The sequence below is a fragment of the Vanacampus margaritifer genome, chromosome 16, assembly GCF_051991255.1.
Source record: "Vanacampus margaritifer isolate UIUO_Vmar chromosome 16, RoL_Vmar_1.0, whole genome shotgun sequence".
Taxonomy (NCBI): domain Eukaryota; kingdom Metazoa; phylum Chordata; class Actinopteri; order Syngnathiformes; family Syngnathidae; genus Vanacampus; species Vanacampus margaritifer.
The window spans coordinates 11,484,919-11,507,490 of record NC_135447.1 but is presented as its reverse complement, the minus strand read 5'-3'; the positions used below and the strand labels follow the sequence as shown (position 1 = coordinate 11,507,490).

The following is a 22,572-nucleotide window of genomic DNA, read 5'->3' as shown; positions in this document are numbered from 1 at the left end:
ATGAATCAGGTGTGGACACAAACATGGAAAACAGGCTGGATAGTGGCTCTCGAGGACCGAACTTGGCCACCCCTGTACCACATAGACTAAATCAAATGTCAGATTTGTATAACTCTTTGACTGCCAAAAACGTTAAATAACGTTTAGTAAAATCCTATACAGGAGTGCCAAAGACGTTAAAAGACGTTTGTTTCAAAATAGAGGTGAAACTAACCGTTTTCTATTGTTGATTACTGAAAAACGGAATAAGGTAGAAACAAACTTTTTTTTCTGATGAAAGATGAGAGTCCAATCTTTCATTTGGTATTATGTGTGTTTCCATAGTCCATACACAACATTTTCTGTGGACCTTGAAAGATCAGTCAAAATGCTTAAATCGGCTGGCACCCACGGCATCCTTTTTCTGAAAACGTCTGGCAGTCAAAGAGTTTTAAAATTCTCAGTCAACATAACAATTGTTTCGCTATATTTGCAGGACAAGTTGGGTATGCGGTGTGAGTATCTTTTATACACAGAAGCAAAAAAAGGCAGCAAAATGCCACCTTTTACAGGCAGAGTCAAATTGTGGCATTGGGTCTCTAAAACAATAGTGTGAATATTCAGAGATTTAAAAAAAAAAAATTGTATTTAAAGATATTCCTGTGTCATTGTAGTTCATCTCCCGCACAGTTGTGGAGTCTGGGTTCGAAAAATGCATGTTAGGCTCACTGATGACTAAATTGTCCATAAGTGTGAGTATGAGTGTGAAAGGGTAGGAGGAAAAAAAGTCGACCACAAAATAGGGCCACACAAAAATGTTGCCCTGAGGCTTTGCCGGCACAATTGTAACTTGTATACGGTAGCCTCACAGACTCTAAACACTAAACCAGTTATGAGTGACCTTTTCTTTTAAGCACCTAATGTACAGTAGGTGGAAAGTTCATCTTGCAGTCAATGAGATTTTCTCCGTTTGGCATAATTAAGGGGAGGTGCAATAATGGATTCAATTCTATAAAAGAAAATTGACAATGGCAACCCTAATAAATATGTGCCATTATTGCCATACATTTGGCTGGCGACCAGTTCAGAGTGTAGCCCACCTTTGGTCCAAAGTCTGCTGGGATAGGCTGCAGCTCACACGCAACCCCAAACAGGTGCCAAAGAACTGAATGGATGGATAATTGTATAAGAAGACATTTCTGTTCTGTCTTTATTGATTTATGTTGTGGATTGAAACCTCCCACCACTTGGGGGAGCTGTGGCACCCATTTACCAAAGGTCTACATAATCAATGGAATGATGGGACCTCGTAGTCGTGGAAAAACATTGGAAAATAGGGAATTTGAGGATGTTTTTCACATTTATTTTGAAAGCAGTGAGCAAAGCGACAACAATTTAGCAAATAAATCTTCATTATTACATAATAGCAGTGGAGTGGATATTTCCGTCATACAAGCCATCAGCAACCGTGGTGACTCGTTTTGATTGGCAAGAGGGTCAATTTAGAAAATGTGGAACCACCTGTAATGTAAAGTGGCTGTTCATAACTTCACGATCAAACAGCAGAAATATAAGAAAAAAAGCTCCAAAATGTCAGAAAAGTACCCCAAAAAAAAGACTTTGTTTTCCTATAGCCGTGTGTGATTTAAACTGAATTTCTGAAAGCACGTGTCCTATAAAGGATGTCCATGATGACAACATTCAAAGCCATTGCTGGCACTCCGAATAATAAAAAAGCCATTCTATATTTCATCAAGATGACTGGTTCCAGCCATTTCCTTTGGAGATAATTTCCCCTGGAGTTAATTTCCTCTGGAGTTGCCACATTAGTGCCCCTCGGTTTGTTAAGGGACATAAAGACTTGCAAATGAAACGGCGCTGATATGCTCACGCACCGCCAGGCTGTGGAACCAACGCACAACCATATGCCGCTTCAAGTTGGGGGGGGGGGGGGGGGTACTGCTGCGTGAGTGACAATGCGGGATTCCAATGAGGACTGCGGAGTGATTTGAGACGTGATGCAACCGAGTGTGTGTGTGTGTGTGGGGGGGGGGGGGTGTTCATCTTCAACTTGGAGTACTAATGGATTGAAGACTGACCAGCTGTTTCATCAGAAAAAACTTTGGCTCTTTAAAAGTTTGGAGCCACACTAAAAACACCCGTGGGACGGGATTCTATACCATGGTTTGATACTTAGCAAACAAGCTTAATGGTTATGTTCGAGTACCACATGTTTCTTCCTACTTCTCCGCGCTTGCTCATTTATGTGTCTTTGATGCAGCGGTGGCCCACGAGAGCATTTGAGACAAACCGCCGTGCAATCCTCAAAACAAATAAAACCTCTCCCAAGAACCGTTACAAAATTCCTACAAAACATTGAACCCATACATGCTCATAATATATCATAAAAGCATTTGTTCAATTGTCGTACAGATATTCTGAATGGCCCCCGAAGGACCACTGATAGGAAAAGTGTGTTTTTGTACTGGGATTATATAAAGCCTGGTACTCGTAAAACAAGTTTTAACATCATTTTTAAATGTGAGAGATATCATCCCGGATGAGGAAAGAAATTGACATGGGTGCTCTTAATGTTTTTTTGTTGTTGTTTTTTTTTTTTTTTTTCCTGGGCGGGGTTTGTGCTCTTAATGTTTTTATCCCGCGTGGTGTCGTCGAGATGACCAACAGATCCCACACAAAACTCATAACAACATCTCCACTTACAATTGCAACTCTGGCGTAGTACCAAAACTGACATGTGAGGGGCAGCACAGAGCTACAGGGCATACACACTACTGAAAATAGACCAGTAATAGTAGAAGAAGAAGAAGAAGAAGAAACAGGCTAACTGAAGCTAGCTAGGCTAACTGTACGCTTATATGTAGAGATGGGACGTTTGACACTGAGACTCCGGAGCATGTGTCAGCCGAGTGAGACAGACTGCTCGAAACAATGTATCAAAAGCCCCGATGAAACATCCGTGATCACGTGCTGATGACGTATGCGGCTTTATGCGCGCTAATGAGATACCGGAAATTACATAACTGATTCAAACCTTTTGGCGCGGTGTCAGCTGTGTGTTTATAAAAATCGAATGAGTAACAGTACATCACATTGAACCATAGTACTGGTACAGTGTCAAAATATTGCAACACTTCCATGTGTACCTAATGATCATTAGACAGACACAAATGTAAGACTGAATGTACTGGTGTTATGCTGGATTATAGCTGCTATGACTCCAGTTGACCACCAGATGTCACCGGTACATCTATTTTATGGGGCTTTGAAACTTCGACTCTTTTTCCAAATCAATCAGCCGAAAGCCTCAAAAGCTTCACAAGGCTTCATTGTCCCATCTCTACTTATATGGTAACTAGATTGCAATTACAAACTTGTCATTTTTACCGCGGTGATTGATTTTAGGGACACGTGATTATACAAACAGTGCACACAACCAATGATTTGTTTTTGGCATCACAGTCACGAAATCCATGGCTAAGCTGAACACGCATCAAAAGTTGCTATTGTAAAGTTGGAACAGGTTTAACATTTACGTCAGTTTGGCATTTGATGAATTTGTTCGAAAAAGGGCGGAACCCGGATGAAATTCGGCCCAGTTATCGGGACGTGTGTACCCCGCTTTAGTAACATAATTCCTAAACCTGCGCTATTGAAAAGAAAAAAGTGCCTTGAGAGAGATTGCCTTTTGCTGAGCGACTGCTAAAAATAGCCTAAAAATAAACAAATCCGCTGAGCGTACGGCACATGAACACTAAGCGAACCGCGCACCATATATAATATTGTGCTTCCATCCGGACCAGAGAATCAAATTAAAAAAGCCCATTATCATCATACCGTGTCTGGTTGATAAAACCTCGCTGCCACCTGGAGCACACATGTAAATAACAATGTGGGCTTTTTAATATGTGAATCTCCATAGTTGTCATATTACTTATTTTTTAATAGTAGTGCACTATGTGGCTTTAAACTTTGATGACCTGATCTTAAATAGTTAATGCAAGGTAACAAATCAACCACCTGACTACCAAAATGCAGAATGCAGTAAACTGTACTCTTACTGAACTTTGGAAGATCAAAATAGATAAAATGCTAAAAGACTATATGAGTCTTTTATTTGGTTTTCTTTTGGAAAAATAAAACGAACAACAATGAATGCCAAAAACATTCCCAAAACAAAAATTGTGTTAATAGAAAACGTTCCGTTCTTCAGCGTCACTGAACAATATTGCTAACTGCACAATCGTATCAGTTAACAAAGAAAATTGTCATGTGTAAAAAAAAAAATTTTAAAATTCGGTAGACGTAAATCGGATATTAAAGCTTCAAAGTTATTTTCCTCTTATCTGTGAATGTCTCCCTTTTCATCATTTGAAAAGTTTTTTTTCACCGTGGAGCATTTAGCGCAGCGTGGCTGAAGCGCGGACGTGTTCAGCTTGAAAGAAGAAGAGTCTGCTTCTCCACAAAGCCGACGTCATTACAGGAGCGCTCCACACTTGGACAGCCCCCCGCTCGTAACAGCCTCACTTTGGGACCCCGACGGAGGAAACGCGGCGACCACCTCAGAGAGAATAGACAGTCGAGAGTCAAAGGATTAGGAGAAAAGGGGCTGATGGATGGCGGGCGCAGGAGCGAGTCACCCGGGCTTAAGAGGGGGGAAGCTTGTTGTTGACTCATCCTACCTTCCAGTTCTCTGCGGCTGCACGTATCCTCCAGGGTGCGGGGATTAGGGGAATCTACACTACCTAGCTACACTAAGCTTCCAGGGGAGAAAGTCAAGAGGAGCCAAGACAAAAACAATCTTCTCTCCTTATGACCTAGTTGGCTTGGGACCATTTTTTTGTTATAGGCCAGGTTTGACTTTGCTGGAGCTGCACCTTCACGTGCCATTGCAGTGACCTTGCATGCGGAAATCAATGGAAAACATCCAAGGAAATACGGGCTAATATTCGACATGGAATAGAAGCCAATTGCAGTACCTGAAGAATCAAAAGTACTTTATTGAACTCCCTTCTTTCCTTCAGTCTTATTGCATTTATAGTTCTAGCCTGGCCTTTAATTGTCTAAACTTTCCTTTTTATTTGTATAACACTTGAATGTGAAATGCTTGGATATTACAACATGGGGTGTGAATCTTTGAATGTCTCATGATTCGATTCCGATTCCGATTTTTGGGTGTACGATTCGATTCAGAATCGATTTTTCGATTTGCACGCTTTTTTTTTTTTTCTTCAAAATGATTTGATTGGCAATAATTTTTGCTTCAATTTAAAGATGTTTAAGGAATCGTAATGATCTACTCCAGTCTGACTCGCTAATGCTAATTAGTGCTCTACTCGCGGCACTTTTATCACTCAAAAGAGCGGCTCCACGCTGAAAAAAAACACCTTTTATTGGAATAACTTGATCTTGACTTTTTTCTTCTACTCTCTAATGTGGCTACAACTTAACAGTGTATCAGACCGCGTGGAACCGCACTGCCCCCAAGTGGCCAAATCGGGTACGACATGAACAGCGCTCCTAATAAAGGCACACACAAACAAAGGGAAGACAGTACAAAATAATTTAAATAAAATCGATTTTGGGACATTTAAAATCGATTCTGAATCGTACTAAATGAGAATCGATTTTTTGGCACACCCCTAATTACAACCCTGGACGATTATCAGACATTACAAGACCTTCTTCTTGTTATCAGAACACAGGTCACACTTTCATATGGATCACATTCAAATTTTGTACACGTATAACCCGACTTGAGATCTCAACACGAGCCAAAAATGTTATCACTGTCTGCAATTTTGATTCACTTTTCCTCATACAGTACATCCACTCTTTTATTTGACCTTATAATATAAACGGAACCTGATTGTTGAACAAATCTTATGGTACAGTATCACAAATGATGCCCCGCTGGATTATACTGAGTTTTTTTTACAACCAACCATGAGTTAGTTTGGGCCTATCCCAGACTATCACTGAAATGGTTTCCTGTCAAACACACAAGACAACATCTTGCATTGTATTTCTAATTAGTATAAATCGCACAGTTCTACTGCTGAATAAGATCTATTTTGAACCCCCACAAAGGTTACCAAATATAGTTCCTTGCCCTATAAAGCATCACAGTGTTATGCTAGTAATGGTTCCGCAGCAGTAAAAGTTAGATTAATGGCACAAGTAGTCGCAGTGCTGTGAGGATAATTAGTTGCTCTCGTTGTAGCAGCAGCACAGAACCTGTAGCCGCCGCCGCCGCAACAGTAGCGTTAGCGGGAAGAGCGATGTACCGCAGCTCTGCCTCGTAGCGTGAATAATGCAGAGTTGCGGTGCGCGGCGTTAAACTCCCCCGCTGAGATGAGGCCAGGGTAGCAGCTGTACCTATCAAGACTCTCCTCAGAGCTGTCACGGCCTGTCTGCTCCTCGGCTAATCACTTGCTACAGGCCTGCAGCGTGGGACCGCCACTGCTAATGTCGTCAGCCACTTGGGCCGGGGAGAGATCACACCAATCCGCAGCTCATCGCTTAACAACATGAAAAGAATTTTCTTCATCAACCAAGGACGAAATGAACAATTCATTCATCCGGTTGAGGGTTCTCATGTTTTTTTGTTGGTATCCACTGGTTCAGCCCTGGAAGGCCCCGCGGTGAACCCGACTGTCAGCCAGGATGATAAATTATAAATCCGAGCGGCCGTGCAGCACATTGATGAATACGCCTGTCTGCCCTCTAGGGGTTGAGTGGCATTTTCAACAGTCACACACATCGTGAGAGCGGAAGCAGATAACTAACGCAAGGGGATTGACAACGATAATGGAGGTCTCGGATAAAGCTCGAAGGCATAAAACAAGGAATGATTAAGAAACAACAGTGACTCCAAAACGCCTTCCCTGACGTTTCCTTAAGCGGACTTCTTCAGATACCTGGTAACAATGGAAGGTCTCGCCCAACGGACAATTTGTCTCCTTTTGTGTAGCATCTTGTCCTTTCTCAACGCATTCGAGCATTCCAAGAGTTGAGCTCATTTGGAACAGGTTCTTACATTTCTTAGTTTCAAAACATCAACCTCTCAATTTTCTGGTCGCCAGTGGAGCTGGAGCTTGGAGCTCATCCCAGATGATTTGAGGTCCTGGACTGGCCGTCAGCCAATCGCGAGGGCACATACTGTATAAAAAGCAAACAATTCACGCTCATGGAAAATTGAGTCTACAATGAAGCTAATAGTAAGGATGGACCTGACTTTTGAACCTTGTACCCCGGAACCGTGAGGCAGATGCGTTAACCCTCTCAAAACATATTCATGCTAAAATGTTGCACTTGTACAAGAGTTTGAAAACCCATAAAAATAAAAGCCTTGATCGATTCTCATAAGAATCGCGATTCTCCTTTAGTACGATTCAGAATCGATTTTAAATGTCCCAAAATCGATTTTATTTAAATTATTTAACAATGTCTTCCCTTTGTTTGTGTGTGCCTTTATTAGGAGCGCTGTTCATGTTGTACCCGATTTTTACCACTTAGGGGCAGTGTGGTTCCACGCGGTCTGATACACTGTTAAGTTGTAGCCTTAGTTAGAGAGTAGAAGAAAAAAGTCCCGATCAAGTTATTCCAGTAAAAGGTGTTTTTTTTGCAGCGTGGAGCCGCTCTTTTGAGTGATAAAAGTGCCGTGAGTAGAGCGCTAATTAGCATTAGCGTGTCAGACTGGAGTAGATCATTACGATTCCTTAAACATCTTTAAATTGAAGCAAAAATCATTGTCAATCAAATCATTGTGGGGGGGAAATCGCTCTTAAATCGAAAATCGATTCTGAATTGAATTGTACACCCAAAAATCGGAATCGGAATCGAATCGTGAGACATTCAAAGATTCCCACCCCTAGTTGTAATATCCAAGTATTTCACAATCAAGTGTTACAATCAGATTGCTCTGATGTCATCCCTATGCTGGGGGGGGGGGGGGGGGGGGGGGGGTTGCATATTTGAATATGGTACCTGCAGATTGCCGCGATGTGAACTTCCATCAAAGTCCTCAATTGCTTTCTTGGGCAATTTTAATTTATGATTTAACAAGACCTATTCAGTCATCGTCTATTGTCTAGAAGATTCAAGGTTTTTATTAGGTCATCAATTGTCCAAGTAAAATGACTGTAATCAATTCTATTGACCATCAAGCAGGCACGCCATTTCTCACCCAAGGATTCTTGCTCTTTCTTTAAAAAGATTCATATCCTTTGTACTGTATTCCTAGTTTGTGTTATAGAGTGACAATTCATGGTGTAGTTTAGGAAGTATTGGTTGTGGGGAGAAAAAGTCACCTCAAAGTCCTAATTTGAGTTGAAAACATTTTGAGCATGAGGAAGATTGTCCAGAGTTATGAGGTGAGAAGTCAATGAATTACGCTCGATGCTCCGAAACCGCATTTCGAGCTACCCCCCATTCCCATCATGCCGTTCAGAAGCAAATTGCTCGACAAACTAGCTCAAATGTGACTGATGTCGAAATGAAGGTGAACGCAGATGAATGAAGACGTACGAGTGCACCGACAAAAACATGAATATGAAGCAGGCGGGTTGCAAAAGAGAGCAGCCGAGCATCGAAAAAAAGCAGCCAGCGCGCTCGCGCTGCATACTGAGATGTGGCTTGGGAGAAGCAGGGAGCTGCATTTTCCAACATACGACTGACACAAACCAAAGCACAACGCATGGGAACAAGACAAAAGACCACCTCATTCATGTATGGCTTCCACAAAACATTTGGGATTGAAATCAGAACATAAAATAGCCCGTTTGTGTGTCTGCCCGTACCTGTTTTGCTTGCCAGACATCTGCAGAAGCAGACACCGAAATAATGTCTTGCCTTTTTGATCTGCATGGAATAGAAGCCAATTGCAGTACCTGAAGAATCAAAAGTACTTTATTGAACTCCCTTCTTTCCTTCAGTCTTATTGCATTTATAGTTCTAGCCTGGCCTTTAATTGTCTAACATTTCCTTTTTATTTGTATAACACTTGAATGTGAAATGCTTGGATATTACAACTAGGGGTGTGAATCTTTGAATGTCTCACGATTCAATTCGATTCCGATGTTTGGGTGTGCGATTCGATTCAGAATCGATTTTCGATTTAAGAGCGATTTTTTATTTTATTTTTTTCAAAATGATTTGATTGACGATAATTTTTGCTTCAATTTAAAGATGTTTAAGGAATCGTAATGATCTACTCCAGTCTGACTCGCTAATGCTAATTAGCGCGCTACTCGCGGCACTTTTATCACTCAAAAGAACGGCTCCACGCTGCAAAAAAACAGCTTTTATTGGAATAACTTGATCGTGACTTTTTCCTTCTACTCTCTAATGTGGCTACAACTTAACAGTGTATCAGACCGTGTGAAACCACACTGCCCCTAAGTGGCCAAATTGGGTACAACATGAACAGCACTCCTAATAAAGGCACACACAAAGGGAAGACAGAATAAAATAATTTAAATAGCACCGGAATCTGACTTTTGGATTCAAGTTTGTGAAAACGCATTTAAAATGACAAAACACACAAATTTACAACTTATCCAATATAAAATTATTCACAGAACATACATTACTCAATATATGATTAAGAAAATGGGACTCTCAGACTCCGACATTTGTCTTCAATGTTTACAAAAGGTGGTGACCTAACAACAACTGACTTACCACATAAACAATTTCAATCTACACTTGTAGCCCTTACTATCGCTAAAAAAACAATTCTTGTTAACTGGAAAAATAAACAAACTCTGAATATCGACCAATGGTCTAACCTCCTCATAAATCACATTTTAATGTAAAAAATATCTGCCTCAAATAAAAACCAAATATCAAAATTTATATAGAATTTTTTAACCTAATTCTGGTTACTTAATTCTGTCTGTTAGCGAGAGCCACTACATCGTGATAACTTACATTGATGTTTCTGCATTTGGCAATTTATTATTATATTATATTATTAGTATGGGATTTTTTTTTAATAGGCTTTAGGTGAACTGATGAATACACACACGCACGCACACGCACGCACGCACACGCACGCACATGCTCACCCACATACAAAAAATATATATATATATATATATATTTAAATTTAAATATATTAAATTAATTTTTATTTTTATTTTTTTAAAAAGGAGAGCAATGATGATGTCAAATCGAATGAACAATACTGAGCTCTCCTGGAAAAAAAATAAAAAATAAAAATAAAAAAAATAACAATAAAATAATTTAAATAAAATCGATTTTGGGACATTTAAAATCGATTCTGAATCGTACTAAATGAGAATCGCGATTCTTATGAGAATCGATTTTTTGGCACAGCCCTAATCACAACCCTGGACGATTATCAGACATTACAAGACCTTCTTCTTGTTATCAGAACACAGGTCTCAGTTTCATATGGATCACATTCAAATTTTGTACACGTATAACCCGACTTGAGATCTCAACACGAGCCAAAAATGTTATCACTGTCTGCAAAGCGTTCTTTTGCCATGAATATGAAAGAGGAGCACCACTTCATTGCGTTTGCTAAAAGTAGCAGAGACATCCAAGTGTTTTTCCTAACATGGCGTTTTGTCAGGTTTGGGGCCCACTTGTGGCTGTTGCTAACTATTCCACATCACGGATCATTAAGAAGCGAGCGGTGACGAACAGGCCCCTGCACACCATTTTGTCTGCAATGTTCAAAATGTATGATTCCATTCTCCAGCTATTTGCAATTTAGGGTTGCCCGTCTGTCAAGGATAGCTGCCAAATGGCTGACTTTCTGTTCAATTTCAGGAATGGCTCCTTGAGACTTTTTCGTGTGCCCTCTCATGATAGGCATGTCCACCAAATTTGGTGATGCCATCCGGAGATGATTTTTTTTTTTTTTTTTGTGAGGGGCGTGTTCTGAAATCGTAAAATTCATATCTATAGAGCAATTTGCAGAAAGTGCCGAATTTTCAGCCCTGTAGAGACCATCAGAAAGCGATTCAACAAAGAATAAACTGAAATTCCAAGTGGGCCTCCCCATTTGGTGAGATTTCATCGGGCCTATTCAAGAAGATAAGTGCACATGTGAATGAAGGGAACGGATAGCACGATAGTTGCCTTGACACATCGATTGCCATCATGCTGGCAACAATAGTCAGCACGCTCATTCACCGTTCGCAAATGCACCAAAACTATTTGTATTATTTCTGGCACCTTTTCTGTCACCATGAAAACGCTTTGAATAATAATATACTTAAATTCATTGCTTGAGCTCTTCCAACACAAGTTCCTGGAGGTTAAATATGTTATCTGAACTTCTGTAATGCCCTAAGATGACACAAGATGCCTCCAATGCCATGGCTAACAGGAAAGTAGTAATACTGTATATAGTTAATATATAAATATTTATATACTGTATGTATATTGTTATAGTTTGCGCTATAGTAATTTAGGTCACCTTAAACATTTCAGGTCAAATAGTGCAAGCTTACTCTACACTCATTTGACTACAATTTGGAATGTTATTTGTTTATTTATTTACTAATAACGTCAAAAACGGCATGCTAATAGTTTAGGGTATTGATCCCCTGATCAATAAATCCCCTGACTAATTGACAGGATGCTAAGAACTTGGGTACACATGCATCAGACTCCTCCTGACGTATTCATGATAGTTGGCACTACAGCGCATCATAAATTATCTCTCGGGGGGGGGGGGGGGGTAGTGGATGTGGATTATTGTGTCGCGCCATTAAGTCTCACGGGCCGGTTAAAGTTGCGGCGCTCTCTTCACGGTCAGTTGTCTTAGTCCTCTGCCAAAAAGTGGAAGGATGCCAACAGAAGAGCCGGAGCCAGAAAGAGTTGCTAGAAAGCCAAAAGATGCCCAACCGAACATATTAAATGAATGCAATGAATCAACTATTTAAAAATTATTCTAATTCTTATTTTTCTTTGCCCTTCAATCCTGTCCAACCCAAAAAGGCTGAACTTGTTCTAGGTTGTAGAAGGCCAGGTCTAGCTGAGCCTTTCAGAACCGTCCAACATGAAATAGCATAGAATATATAGAACCACAGGACCAAAGTTGGCATCGACGTGTAACAGTATAAAATCAGATCACACTTTTGTCAGGTAATAGAAAACCCAAAGGGACTAAATTTGTTACATGCAGATTCTGATCCTGTCCAAATGGACCAAACTTGTGCTAAAAATATACAGAACCAGGTCCAATTAAGAAAGTTGTTCAACCATGATTAAACCAGGCCCAATACAAAGGACCACATTTTGATTACAAATTCAAATTCAACCTATAACAACCATTCAAAATACTCAGAATTGGGTCCAACCCAATAGGACACTGCTTGTAGTGTACAGACCAAATCCATTCAAAGGAACCAGTTAGATCATAAAACCAGAGTCACGCTTGGGTTTGGCTATACAGAACCAGGTCCAACCTAATGACCCCATAAACTGTAATCCAGAATTAGGTCATGTTTAATAGGACCAAACCTCGGAACCATTCAATTTATGACTTGGGTTTGGAAATAAGGAACCAGTTCCAACCCAGATGACCACTGCGGAACCAGGTCCAAGCCAACAGGACGGACCGTGTAAGAAAGAAGCAGAAGCCACTGCGGATGGATGACTTACGGTAGAAGACGTATTCCGTGTAGCTGGACCAGAACTTGTCCTCGGTGTGCTGGCTGACGAACGAGGCTGCGACTGACGAGTTGCACGCCACCATGTGGAAGCCGCACTCAGACAGCATGTCGAAGGCCCTCTCCAGGTGCCGGAACTTGAGATAGAAACGGGACGTGTAGCGATCTGGGGTCCTGTTGGGGTCGCGGCTCTCGTTCAGGGTCTCCCCGAAGACCTCCTTGGCAAGGGCCACCCGGCCGCAAATGAGGATGCGGGGCACCCGGCGGAACCTGGCGTCCCCGTTCGGCGGCGCCTCGCGGGTCCCCGCGCACGAGCCCCGGTAGCCCACCGTGACGAAGCCGCTCTTCCGGTCCGCGGGCACGAGCGAGGGCGGCGGGCAGTGGCGCGGCTCGCTCCCCTGCGAGCCGTCCTCGTAGTCGCTGTGCAGGAACGAGTCGTCCGGGCTTTGCTTGGTCACCTCCTCTGGGCTCAGAAGCTTCACCAAGTCGGGCAGCTGGAAGTACTCGGCTTCCTTCCGGAGCCGACCTTTCTCCGGGAAGTGGTCCGGCAGCACCACCTGCTTGTCCCGCAGGTAGTCCAGCACGTAGCGGAAGAGGAAGCCGTCGCGGTCGATGAAGTAGCGACCTTTCGGGTCTCGGGCTAAGTCGTTGGAGGCGCAGGCGGAGGCGTCCTTCTTGGAGAATAACTTGGCCAGGAGAGAACTCGGGCTGCTCACCAGCGTGCAATAGCGCGTGTAGTACACCTGGCCGCCCACGTTGAGCTCCAGGACGTCAGGGAGGCTGTTGTGGACCGACGCCTGCTCTTTGGGGTTAGTCCTGCAGTTCCCGCTCAGCGCCATCGCGTTCGCTTTTCGATGACACCCGATTCGAATATTAGAGTGAAAATGACACAAACCAGCGGCAAAAGTTCCCTAAAAATCCTCCCATCATCGATCCATAGTTGAATTGAAAGCAAAAACTCTTGCACGGACCATATTAAACGGTTCTCTGGGCGCCATCCCGAACAGAACGTCAAAAAGGGCAATCCAGTTTGCTTAAAAATGTTTAAAAAAAAAACGGTCCAGAAAGCTCCTCATAAAAACTTACGGTCCAAAAGGTTGTGCTCACTCGTTGTGCATGAGGATAAAGAGGAGGTCAAACTCATCAATCTGCATGGCCCCCTTGAAGAAAAATGTATTTTTGCACCAAAAATCCTCATCTCAGTTCCGTTTTGGAGAGCAACGCAAGCCGGCGTGCATCTACCAGGGAGCTGTCCACGGTTCTGACCCAGCCCCCCCCATCACATCCCACCCCACCTCCAACTCCCTCCCACCGCCCCTCTTGTTCAGAGCAGCTTGCTGTCTTATTTCACTTCCTTTTGCTTGTGTGCTTGCCTTTGTCACTCCCACTGTAATAAATAAATAAAAAAGAAGCTCCCCCACCCCTTTTTTTGTTAACTACTATCCCCATTATAGCTAAATAATGCTATATAAATGGCTCCAGAAAATGTCATTCGCTGGATTTCCTGCTTTTGTAAAGTGAGCAGCAGCGCCCCCTTCTGTGTACAAATGGAAAGTAGAATCCCCCATTGCGTGTGTGGTGCTCAAAGCTGTTAAGATGCATTAAGTTTAATGTTTAATTGCAGCTGTTTGTCAGAACACGCAATTAAATGATCGTTGAAGTCAATTGCTTACGGCAGGTCACAGAATTAGGTACTCCTGCACTGTGCACAGTAAAAAATAAAGATGATCATAATGCCCAGTGGACTATACAGTATTTATGGCTTGATCTCGAGAAATTACAATAATTGCGGATTTTTGTAGGTGTTTAATACCAATTATTTTTTGACCGATATACTCAACTATTGAGTATTCACTGATACCAATAGCAAGTACCGAGTCGACACCACTAGTATTTTTGATACATTAAAAAAAATCTTGTAAATAATTAGCAGTAAAGTGCAGCACTTAAAAAAATTGGACTGCACTTTTCTACTGGCACTTACGCACTTCCGACTGTTGATTAATTGTGGAATTGTGAATTACTGTCGATTTTTGTTTATTATGTCTTAGAAGTCACATAATGCAAACATTTGTAATTCTATCATCACCAAAATAGTTAATCCTGTTGTCTAGAAGTAAGTGTATGAGGGTTATGTAAAAACTTGATTTTAATGCATTTAATGTAACTGCCTTTTTATTTTTAATCACCATCAAACAAAACATTAAGATTGTGCAATACTTTTTTCTTTTTTTTTTATTCATTTATGCAAACAATCAAGTTTGACTTTTCTCGAAAGGGACAAAAAAAAAATGGAGCAGAAGTGAACAATAGACGAGAGGAGGAGGATGAGGAGGTGCTTTAGCAACCCGGGACCTGAGCAGTTACCCAGAAGTAGGCCACGTCAGGAGCTTCATCATAAATACATGGAGCCTCAGCGCTGCACTTGCTGCTATTTAAAGAGCACAGAACCGAGCAGCAGTTAAACCTGTTCGGGTCGACACCGTTGCTGCCAACTGGGCTCGCTCGCCCTTCGACAGCATCTGCTTTAGCAGAAAAGAGTGCATGCCTGCAAATTATTTATCAATGTGTTTATGAATATGGAGTAGTGGTGGAGAACTACGTTGCATCGTACTGGGAGCGCTTTCTGATATTTTGCATTCCTCATGTCGCTAAATGAGGCCACACAATCTTGTCCGGGATGGTGGACTGGTCCACTTTAAATTTGTCAGGATTTCAAAAACGTTTTCAGGTAAAAGTCAAACTGTCACTATTTCCACACAGGAGACGTTTGAGCCTCGGACCTCTCTAGGCCAGGCCCATGTGGAGCACCGTGAAAATTCCCTCTGGGCCGCTATTAATATATATATATAAGGGGTGTTAGAAAAATTTGATTCGGTAATCTATCGCGATATTACAGCACGCAATTCTCGAATCGATTCAATATGCGGCCCGAAACGATTTTTAAACATCAATTTTTTTATGGAAAGATTCAACAAAACGTCTTGCTTAGGGTTAGGATTCACACATTAAGCATGGAAGAATGTTATATTAATGGAACATTAAGCCTTAATATTTTATTTCGGTGCTGTTCAAACATGAAACAGACTGCAACCTGTTTGTTAAATGCAGTGGCTCAGTTATAAGCCTGAATTTTCAGATAAATAAATACATTTTCATACAAATCTTATAGTGTACATGTACAAGTTTACTGATTTGTATTTTCTAAATTAGAGTTTTCAAAAAATCGCAATCATCAATTTATAGATTTGTATCGGGATTAATCGGTATCAAATCTAATCGTGACCTATGAATCGTGATACGAATTAAATCGCCAGGTACGAGGCAATTTACACCCCTATATATATAAATATATATATATATATATAGACATACTGTATATATATTTATATATATATATTTTTTATATATATTTATATATATATTTTTTTATATATATTTATATATATATATATATATATTTATATATATATATATATATATATATATATATATATATATAAATTATATATATTATATATATTATATATTATATATTTTATTATTTTTTTTATATATATATATATATTTTTTTTTTATATATTATTATATATATATATATATATATATATATATATATATATATATATATATTTATATATATATATATATATATTTATATATATATATATATATATATATATATTTATTTATATATATAATTGTTGCTCATCCTTTATTTTACATACGTTGTGTAAAGGAGTCACTACAACACAATTAAGCAAAATTAAATGTGATAAAATTATATGTATTTGTGGAGACTAGTGCCTAGTTGTAATTTGCAATGAACAAAATGGCCTGGACTCCACCAGTTGCTTCACTTTCCAAACAACAATTGCTCTGAATTTGAAAAGAAAAATGTCGTGTTCCTGTCACCAACATCCAACATGAAACACTAATGCCACCTAGTGGTAGACAATTACCTCAACACAAATCTATTATCTACTCGATGTTTCACACTCCTTTGAACTTCAAGAACTACTTACTATGAAATGTAGCCTATGTATTAATGAACTAAAAGACAAAACCACATTTTATTTGGTAAGCATATTTGTCAACTTTTATGTCAATTAACAAAAGTATGAAAAACTCAAATATATTTTATTGTACATTTAGAATGAATATCATTTACGATTAAATCTGTTTTATGTTGTGTTAAAAAAAAATCTGTATTCTAGTAGAAATAACTGTCAGTATGATACAGTGCTTTTGGACCTCAAGACAATTATTTCACATCAGCGCAATGACAAAAACACACAGTGAAATATTTACTTGGCGAAGCGCCGCATGTATTATTCAGCCATTTTTGGGAGCAGGATGCAAAAGACATCATTTATTATTTTACTCCCCGCCAGAAAAGGAGTCACTTGCGTCGACGTGCCTGATGCGCATCATAGCTGCGCCGTCATTTGCTGCGGTGCAGATCAAAGCATCCGTCTTTTTCTCCTTTGTGGCCGTTGATTGAAATGAAGAGCAAACGTCCTCCAGCTTCATCTCCGCGCAGCCAGCCAGACTGACTGATGTGATGTCGGATCTCGGGGAGGAGAAATGGAGAAATTCAATAGACTGACTTGAGTGAGGATCTTTATTTACAAAACAACCTCAGCAAATCAACTTTGAGTGATGACATCCATCAGAAGTAAACAGCCAAACATTTGTGACGAGTTTACCCTCTTGAGTTTGTTTATGTGTCAGTCAAACATTCAGTATGCCTCACAGGTCGTGGGTTCGAATCTCGGAGTTCTTTTGCTTGCTCGGTGTCCTTCAGGTGCATCCGAACGAGTCGTTATTCAGAAGAGCCAGTCAGGGTTTTGATAGCCCACTTCGGCGTTTTTCATTTTAGTTCTTGTGAATTCAGTTCTAGTTTTCATTTGTTTTTTGAACGAGTTTGTTATTTGTAGTTTTTTTTTCTTTTAAAAATGTTTTTTTTTTTTTTTTTTTACTGAAGTTTGATTTCGTCTTAGTATTAGTTAGAACTTTTTTTCATATGGCATATTTGTGGCGTGCAAGATTAAAAGCAAAATTAAAAAAAAAAAAAGTTACAAAATCTTTTGTAATAAAGTACTCCAAAATGACGATTCTTTCTTCTTTGAACTTCTTTCTTCTGAACAAATGTAGACATAAATAAATAAAAAATAAACCTCAAAAGCTCATCTATGGAATTAATTGCCAAAGACTAAAACAAGCAACAATTTTGATGTAATTATTGTTAATTCAATAAATGTAAAATGTAGCTTTATATATATTTAGTTTACTTAGTTAACGGAAAGTTTTTTTTCTAGCGATAGGCAAGTACCGATACCAAGTATGGTATCGGGCAAATACCAGGCCTGATTTCAAGTTATTGGTACTTGTGATGGCGGCCGATACCAGTATTGTGGCTGTTTTACGATCAGGAATTAGAAATTAGGAGAATAAAAAAATTGTATTCATTTCATGCCATTTTAAGGGAAAAAATAGTTTTAGGGGTGGCTTTCATGTATCAAAAGTACTAGCGGTATAAAATTACTTTAGTTTGAATGATTTCATTAGTTTTTGTTGCGTATAATAACCTTGGTGTGAATGTGAGAGATTGTTTATCGCACAAAATCAGCTCACCCGTGACTCCATTGAGGACAAGCACGACAGACATGAAATGAATGGCTTAACAAACCGTATTGAATAAAGTCATAACAATAATAATATTCACGTTTGATCGACGCCATTAACAATATCACAATTGTTATTGTGGTTTGCAATGACGAGAGCTGTGATGCTACAGACGTCAAAAATCAATTGTTCTCACTCCTTCCATTGTTTTTTTTTTTGTGTGTTGTTTTTACGCCACTTTAACATGATTGAAAAGTGATGATGCTTTCTTATATTTCTTTCCCGAGAAAACGTCCATTTGCTCACTCGGTGGGTCGGTCAGTGGTTGCCGGCGCCTGATTCAATTTGCAGCATGTGGGCCCGATTTGGCCAGGATGAATTTGTGGGTGATTGCGATGGAGGAGGAGGAGGAGGAGGCGGCGGCGCGGGTGCAGAATTTACCACAAGTCTCAAGTGTTCATTTGATGAAGAAACAAAAAAATGGAAATGAGACATTACTTTTCCGTCTGGTGCATTTCAAATGATCCCTGCGTAAAATGGTATACAAGCGCCAATAAAAAATCCTTTAATGGCACATCCGGATGCTTTTACAAAAAACACATTAAGGGAGAAGTCACTTTTGTTTGCGCTGCGTTTAAATTTGATGGCTTTAATTGCATTGCGTTTGCAGAGGAAAGAATTTACAAGTCTGATGACTTTCTTTGTATCCGACTGACCGACCGCTGCCACGCCCACCTCTGCCAGTCGGCCATATTTAAAACTTCCCCCGATGACTCTCCAGCAGATGATACATCTTCCCTTACTTTCCTATTACACATCTTTTTTTCTACCACCGACAATAACTTCTACCTTAGCTTGTTTTCCTGTCCCCGTGGCTGCTTATTGTTGTGCAATAACAACAAAGAAAGCAGAAAGAAGCTGAATCTAATTTGAATATGAATCCAAATAAAGACGGTTGCTGCTTAGCATGCGTTTCAATTCAGTTGTGATTAAGTCAACGCATCAGGTGAAGTTATGAAGTTGAAGTTCTGGCCCATCTTCCATTTGGTAATGCCGGCCTGGCAGAGTAGTGGAAGAAGCCTAAGGGGACGCTGACCCTGATGATTTGGCAAAACCAGCAGATGGGATGTTGCTAAGCAGCCATTGAGCCGCAGGGGAAAGCAAAAAGCCACATGGGAACATGTGGAAAGCCAACTGGTTGTGTTGCTCAGCTCTGCATCGGACATGTGCGCGTGTGCGTTTTTGTGTAGCGAGCTACAGCTTCTTTCCCTCCCGGATATCACCAGAAAATACATACTGTACACTGTAAAAAACTGACTGTATAATTTACAAGGAGTAAGTTGCCAGCTAATTCTTGTAAAATCTCATTTAATTACTGTGAAAATCGATTACGTTATATTACTGTATTTTTACAAGCATTTACTGTATATAAATTACAGCTACTTATTGTATTCACTCCTTTTTTTATATAAAGAAAGCAACAATTCACTGCAATCTAGTTTACAACTGCTTCTTGTATTCTAATTTACAGGAATTTACTGGCAACTTTAATGCAGTATGTCGTTGTAAAATCCAGCCATTCGTTTTTTTTAACCGGTTATTCCTCAAAATGGTTTCTGGGGTGCTGGAGCCCATCCCAGCTGGCTTCGGGCAGTAGGCGAAGTACACCCTTAACTGGTTGCCAGCCAATCACAGGGTACACACAGAAAAGCAGCCATCACCGAGGGACAATTCAGAGCACTCAATGAACCTGCCACGCATGTCTTTGGAATGTGGGAGGAGGCCGGAGCACCCGGAGAAAAGCCACCCAGGCACGGGGAGAACATGCAACCTCTTTCTGCAGCCGAATGCATAAATGAATGTTAGCTGTAATGTTGCCTGTTTATCAGAGAAATGCGATGCGAAGACGATGCAGACTGCCCTTGCGCTCAAATATTACTCACCAAATCCCTGAATTCTTGTCCTTGCTCCAGTGACAACACAGGGTTCGATATTAGCTTCTTCTCCTATCGAGAAACCCACCAAAACCCGACAAGTATTTACCTGTTATCCACATAAATACATACCAAAACATAGTTGCTGTAAAATACAGTATTTGACCGCTACTTTTACTTACTTTTTTTCCCATAATGCAGTTTGTTTTGCCCATAATGCATTGCCGTATACAATTAAATACTGTGAAATAAAATAAAAAAACAAGATAAAGCTGTCATTTTTTTCTGTAGATTTTACAGAAAGTTTTTACATTGTATTTATATGTGTGTATATATATATATATATATATATATATATATATATATATATATATATATATATATATATATATATATATATATGTATATATATGTATATGTATATATATGTGTATATATCTTTCTGTGACTTTTTTCTCATAATGTTAAAATATAATGTATCAATTATTTTTGTAAAAAACATTGTTCTACTAGTAATCATTTTTTGTATTTTATTTTATTGCCTTAAATGAATACATCGTAATATTTTTTTTTCGAGTTAAAAATTTTTTTTGTAACATTACAACTTTTATTTCTTATACAGCTAAGATTTTAATATCTGTAAATTACAAGTGTTTGTCATAATATTGCAACTATTTTGACTTCCTCCTTGCATTACTTTAAAGCAACATTAAGGAACTTTCAGTTTATGTTGATTATGGCGGCGCCATATGGACAAAAGCTGTAATGTTATGTTTGAAGGAAGACCACGTTTCCCATGAGGACAAGCGCACTGCGTCGTTTTTGAGCTCACGCCAGTCAAATTGACTTCCGACTTTGTAACGAATGGGGAAGAGGGGAAGTGACGTATGACATAAAGCAGTCAGCACATTTATAGTTTTTTTGTGTGACATTGTTCTTACCAACTTCTTCAAAGTTGTTTAGTGCCAGTAAAAATGATACAGACCCCCTTAGGCCATGGCAAAGGTACCATTCAACTAGTTTTAAGACAATTTTTCATCAGAAGAGTTATGAAAATATTTAAAGTTGAAAAGTTCCTTAGTGCTACTTTAATAATACTTTTTTCTATTGCATTCCTGAAATTTTCATGGAATACTACCACTTATTCTCATCTGATTACGATTTCTTTTCTCACTCAATTTATTCTCATAATGTGACTTGTGCATTTACGACTCCTTTGTTCCTTTTGCGTCACTTTTATCTTTCATAATATTCCAAAATGAATGATTTATTCCAAGAATGAAGTCCTAAACGCGTGTGAGGGATCACGCAGAGCTTCTCACGGTTGAAAAGGGCTTGTTTCATTTCCTCTAGTGTATAAAAGTCAAGGAGCGCGATGGCGAGGGTGTGTGACATGATGCGTTATGAATGTACATAATTAAACGTGCTGTGGGTCGCCATTTACCTCTGTCATTAGTCATCTCATCACTATGAAGAGTTTTTGTCAGTTCGACATGCAAACTGTCCAATAGTGTTTGGATGATTCTCCCAAGAACATGCCTGGTAACATGGTAGAGATCCACGTTGTACTCTGTGATTGTATGCAAGCTCTTCCCTCAAGGACTTCTGTGCATACTCTTGTATGTTGTCGACACTGAAGTTAAATAAACCAACATTGCATGGGTGCCTGAAGATACTCGGGCGCGGAGTGAAAGAAAGATGCAGCGGTCGGCCGTGCCTTGTGAAAGGAAGGTAACGAGGTCATAGCTGTACTCTAAGGACCTGTCATGATTCATTCTTGTAAAGCCACCGTGAGCCGTGAGTAAATAGTGCAAGCCCACCAGGCAAACAGAAGAAAAGGAGACAAAAATGCGCAAACTAATGAAAGGAAAATCCTGCCTTACCAAGATGTTTTACACATTTTTTGTTTTGACGCAGTGAACCATGGTTCGAAAAGTTTCGATAAAGTTTGACCGCTCTTTTGTAGATAGATGAAATAACCAGAAAAAGAGAGCAAGTGTTCAGTTACCAGACGACCAAAACGCTTCCAGCACACCTGAAAATTTGACAAGTAGACAGAAAGTAGACCAGACTTTAGACCCGGTGAAACCACGTCTAAGTTGTGGTGCAGGTGGAGTAAGTTGATTTTGGTGGATTTGATCCAGGCACAGGCAGACTGATTCTGCGTTCCGTTGAGTTCATACAGTGGTACCTCGGCTCACGAACGCTTCAGCTCACGAACTTTTCGCTTCACGAACATTAAATTCGCGAGCATTTTGTCTCGGCTGACGAACTAGTTTTCGGCAGACGAACCAAATCTCGCGACACGAGAAATCACGAGAAGCTGACGCACGCTCACGGCGTCCCAGTTCGTCGCC

The 22,572-nt window shown here is 40.0% G+C and overlaps 1 protein-coding gene across 2 annotated transcripts in view; it reads right to left on the bottom strand.

Annotated features, from left to right (window-relative positions):
- The window catches only part of kctd16b (potassium channel tetramerization domain containing 16b), an 81,009-nt gene extending 67,100 nt beyond the window's left edge, over window positions 1-13,909 (bottom strand). For both annotated transcript variants that reach the window (XM_077547237.1, XM_077547239.1), the window contains exon 1: window positions 12,646-13,909. In XM_077547237.1, coding sequence (XP_077403363.1) covers window positions 12,646-13,492 — 847 coding nt within the window. In that variant the 5' untranslated portion in view covers window positions 13,493-13,909. The remainder of the gene's footprint in view (window positions 1-12,645) is intronic.
- Between the last annotated feature and the right edge of the window lie 8,663 nt (window positions 13,910-22,572).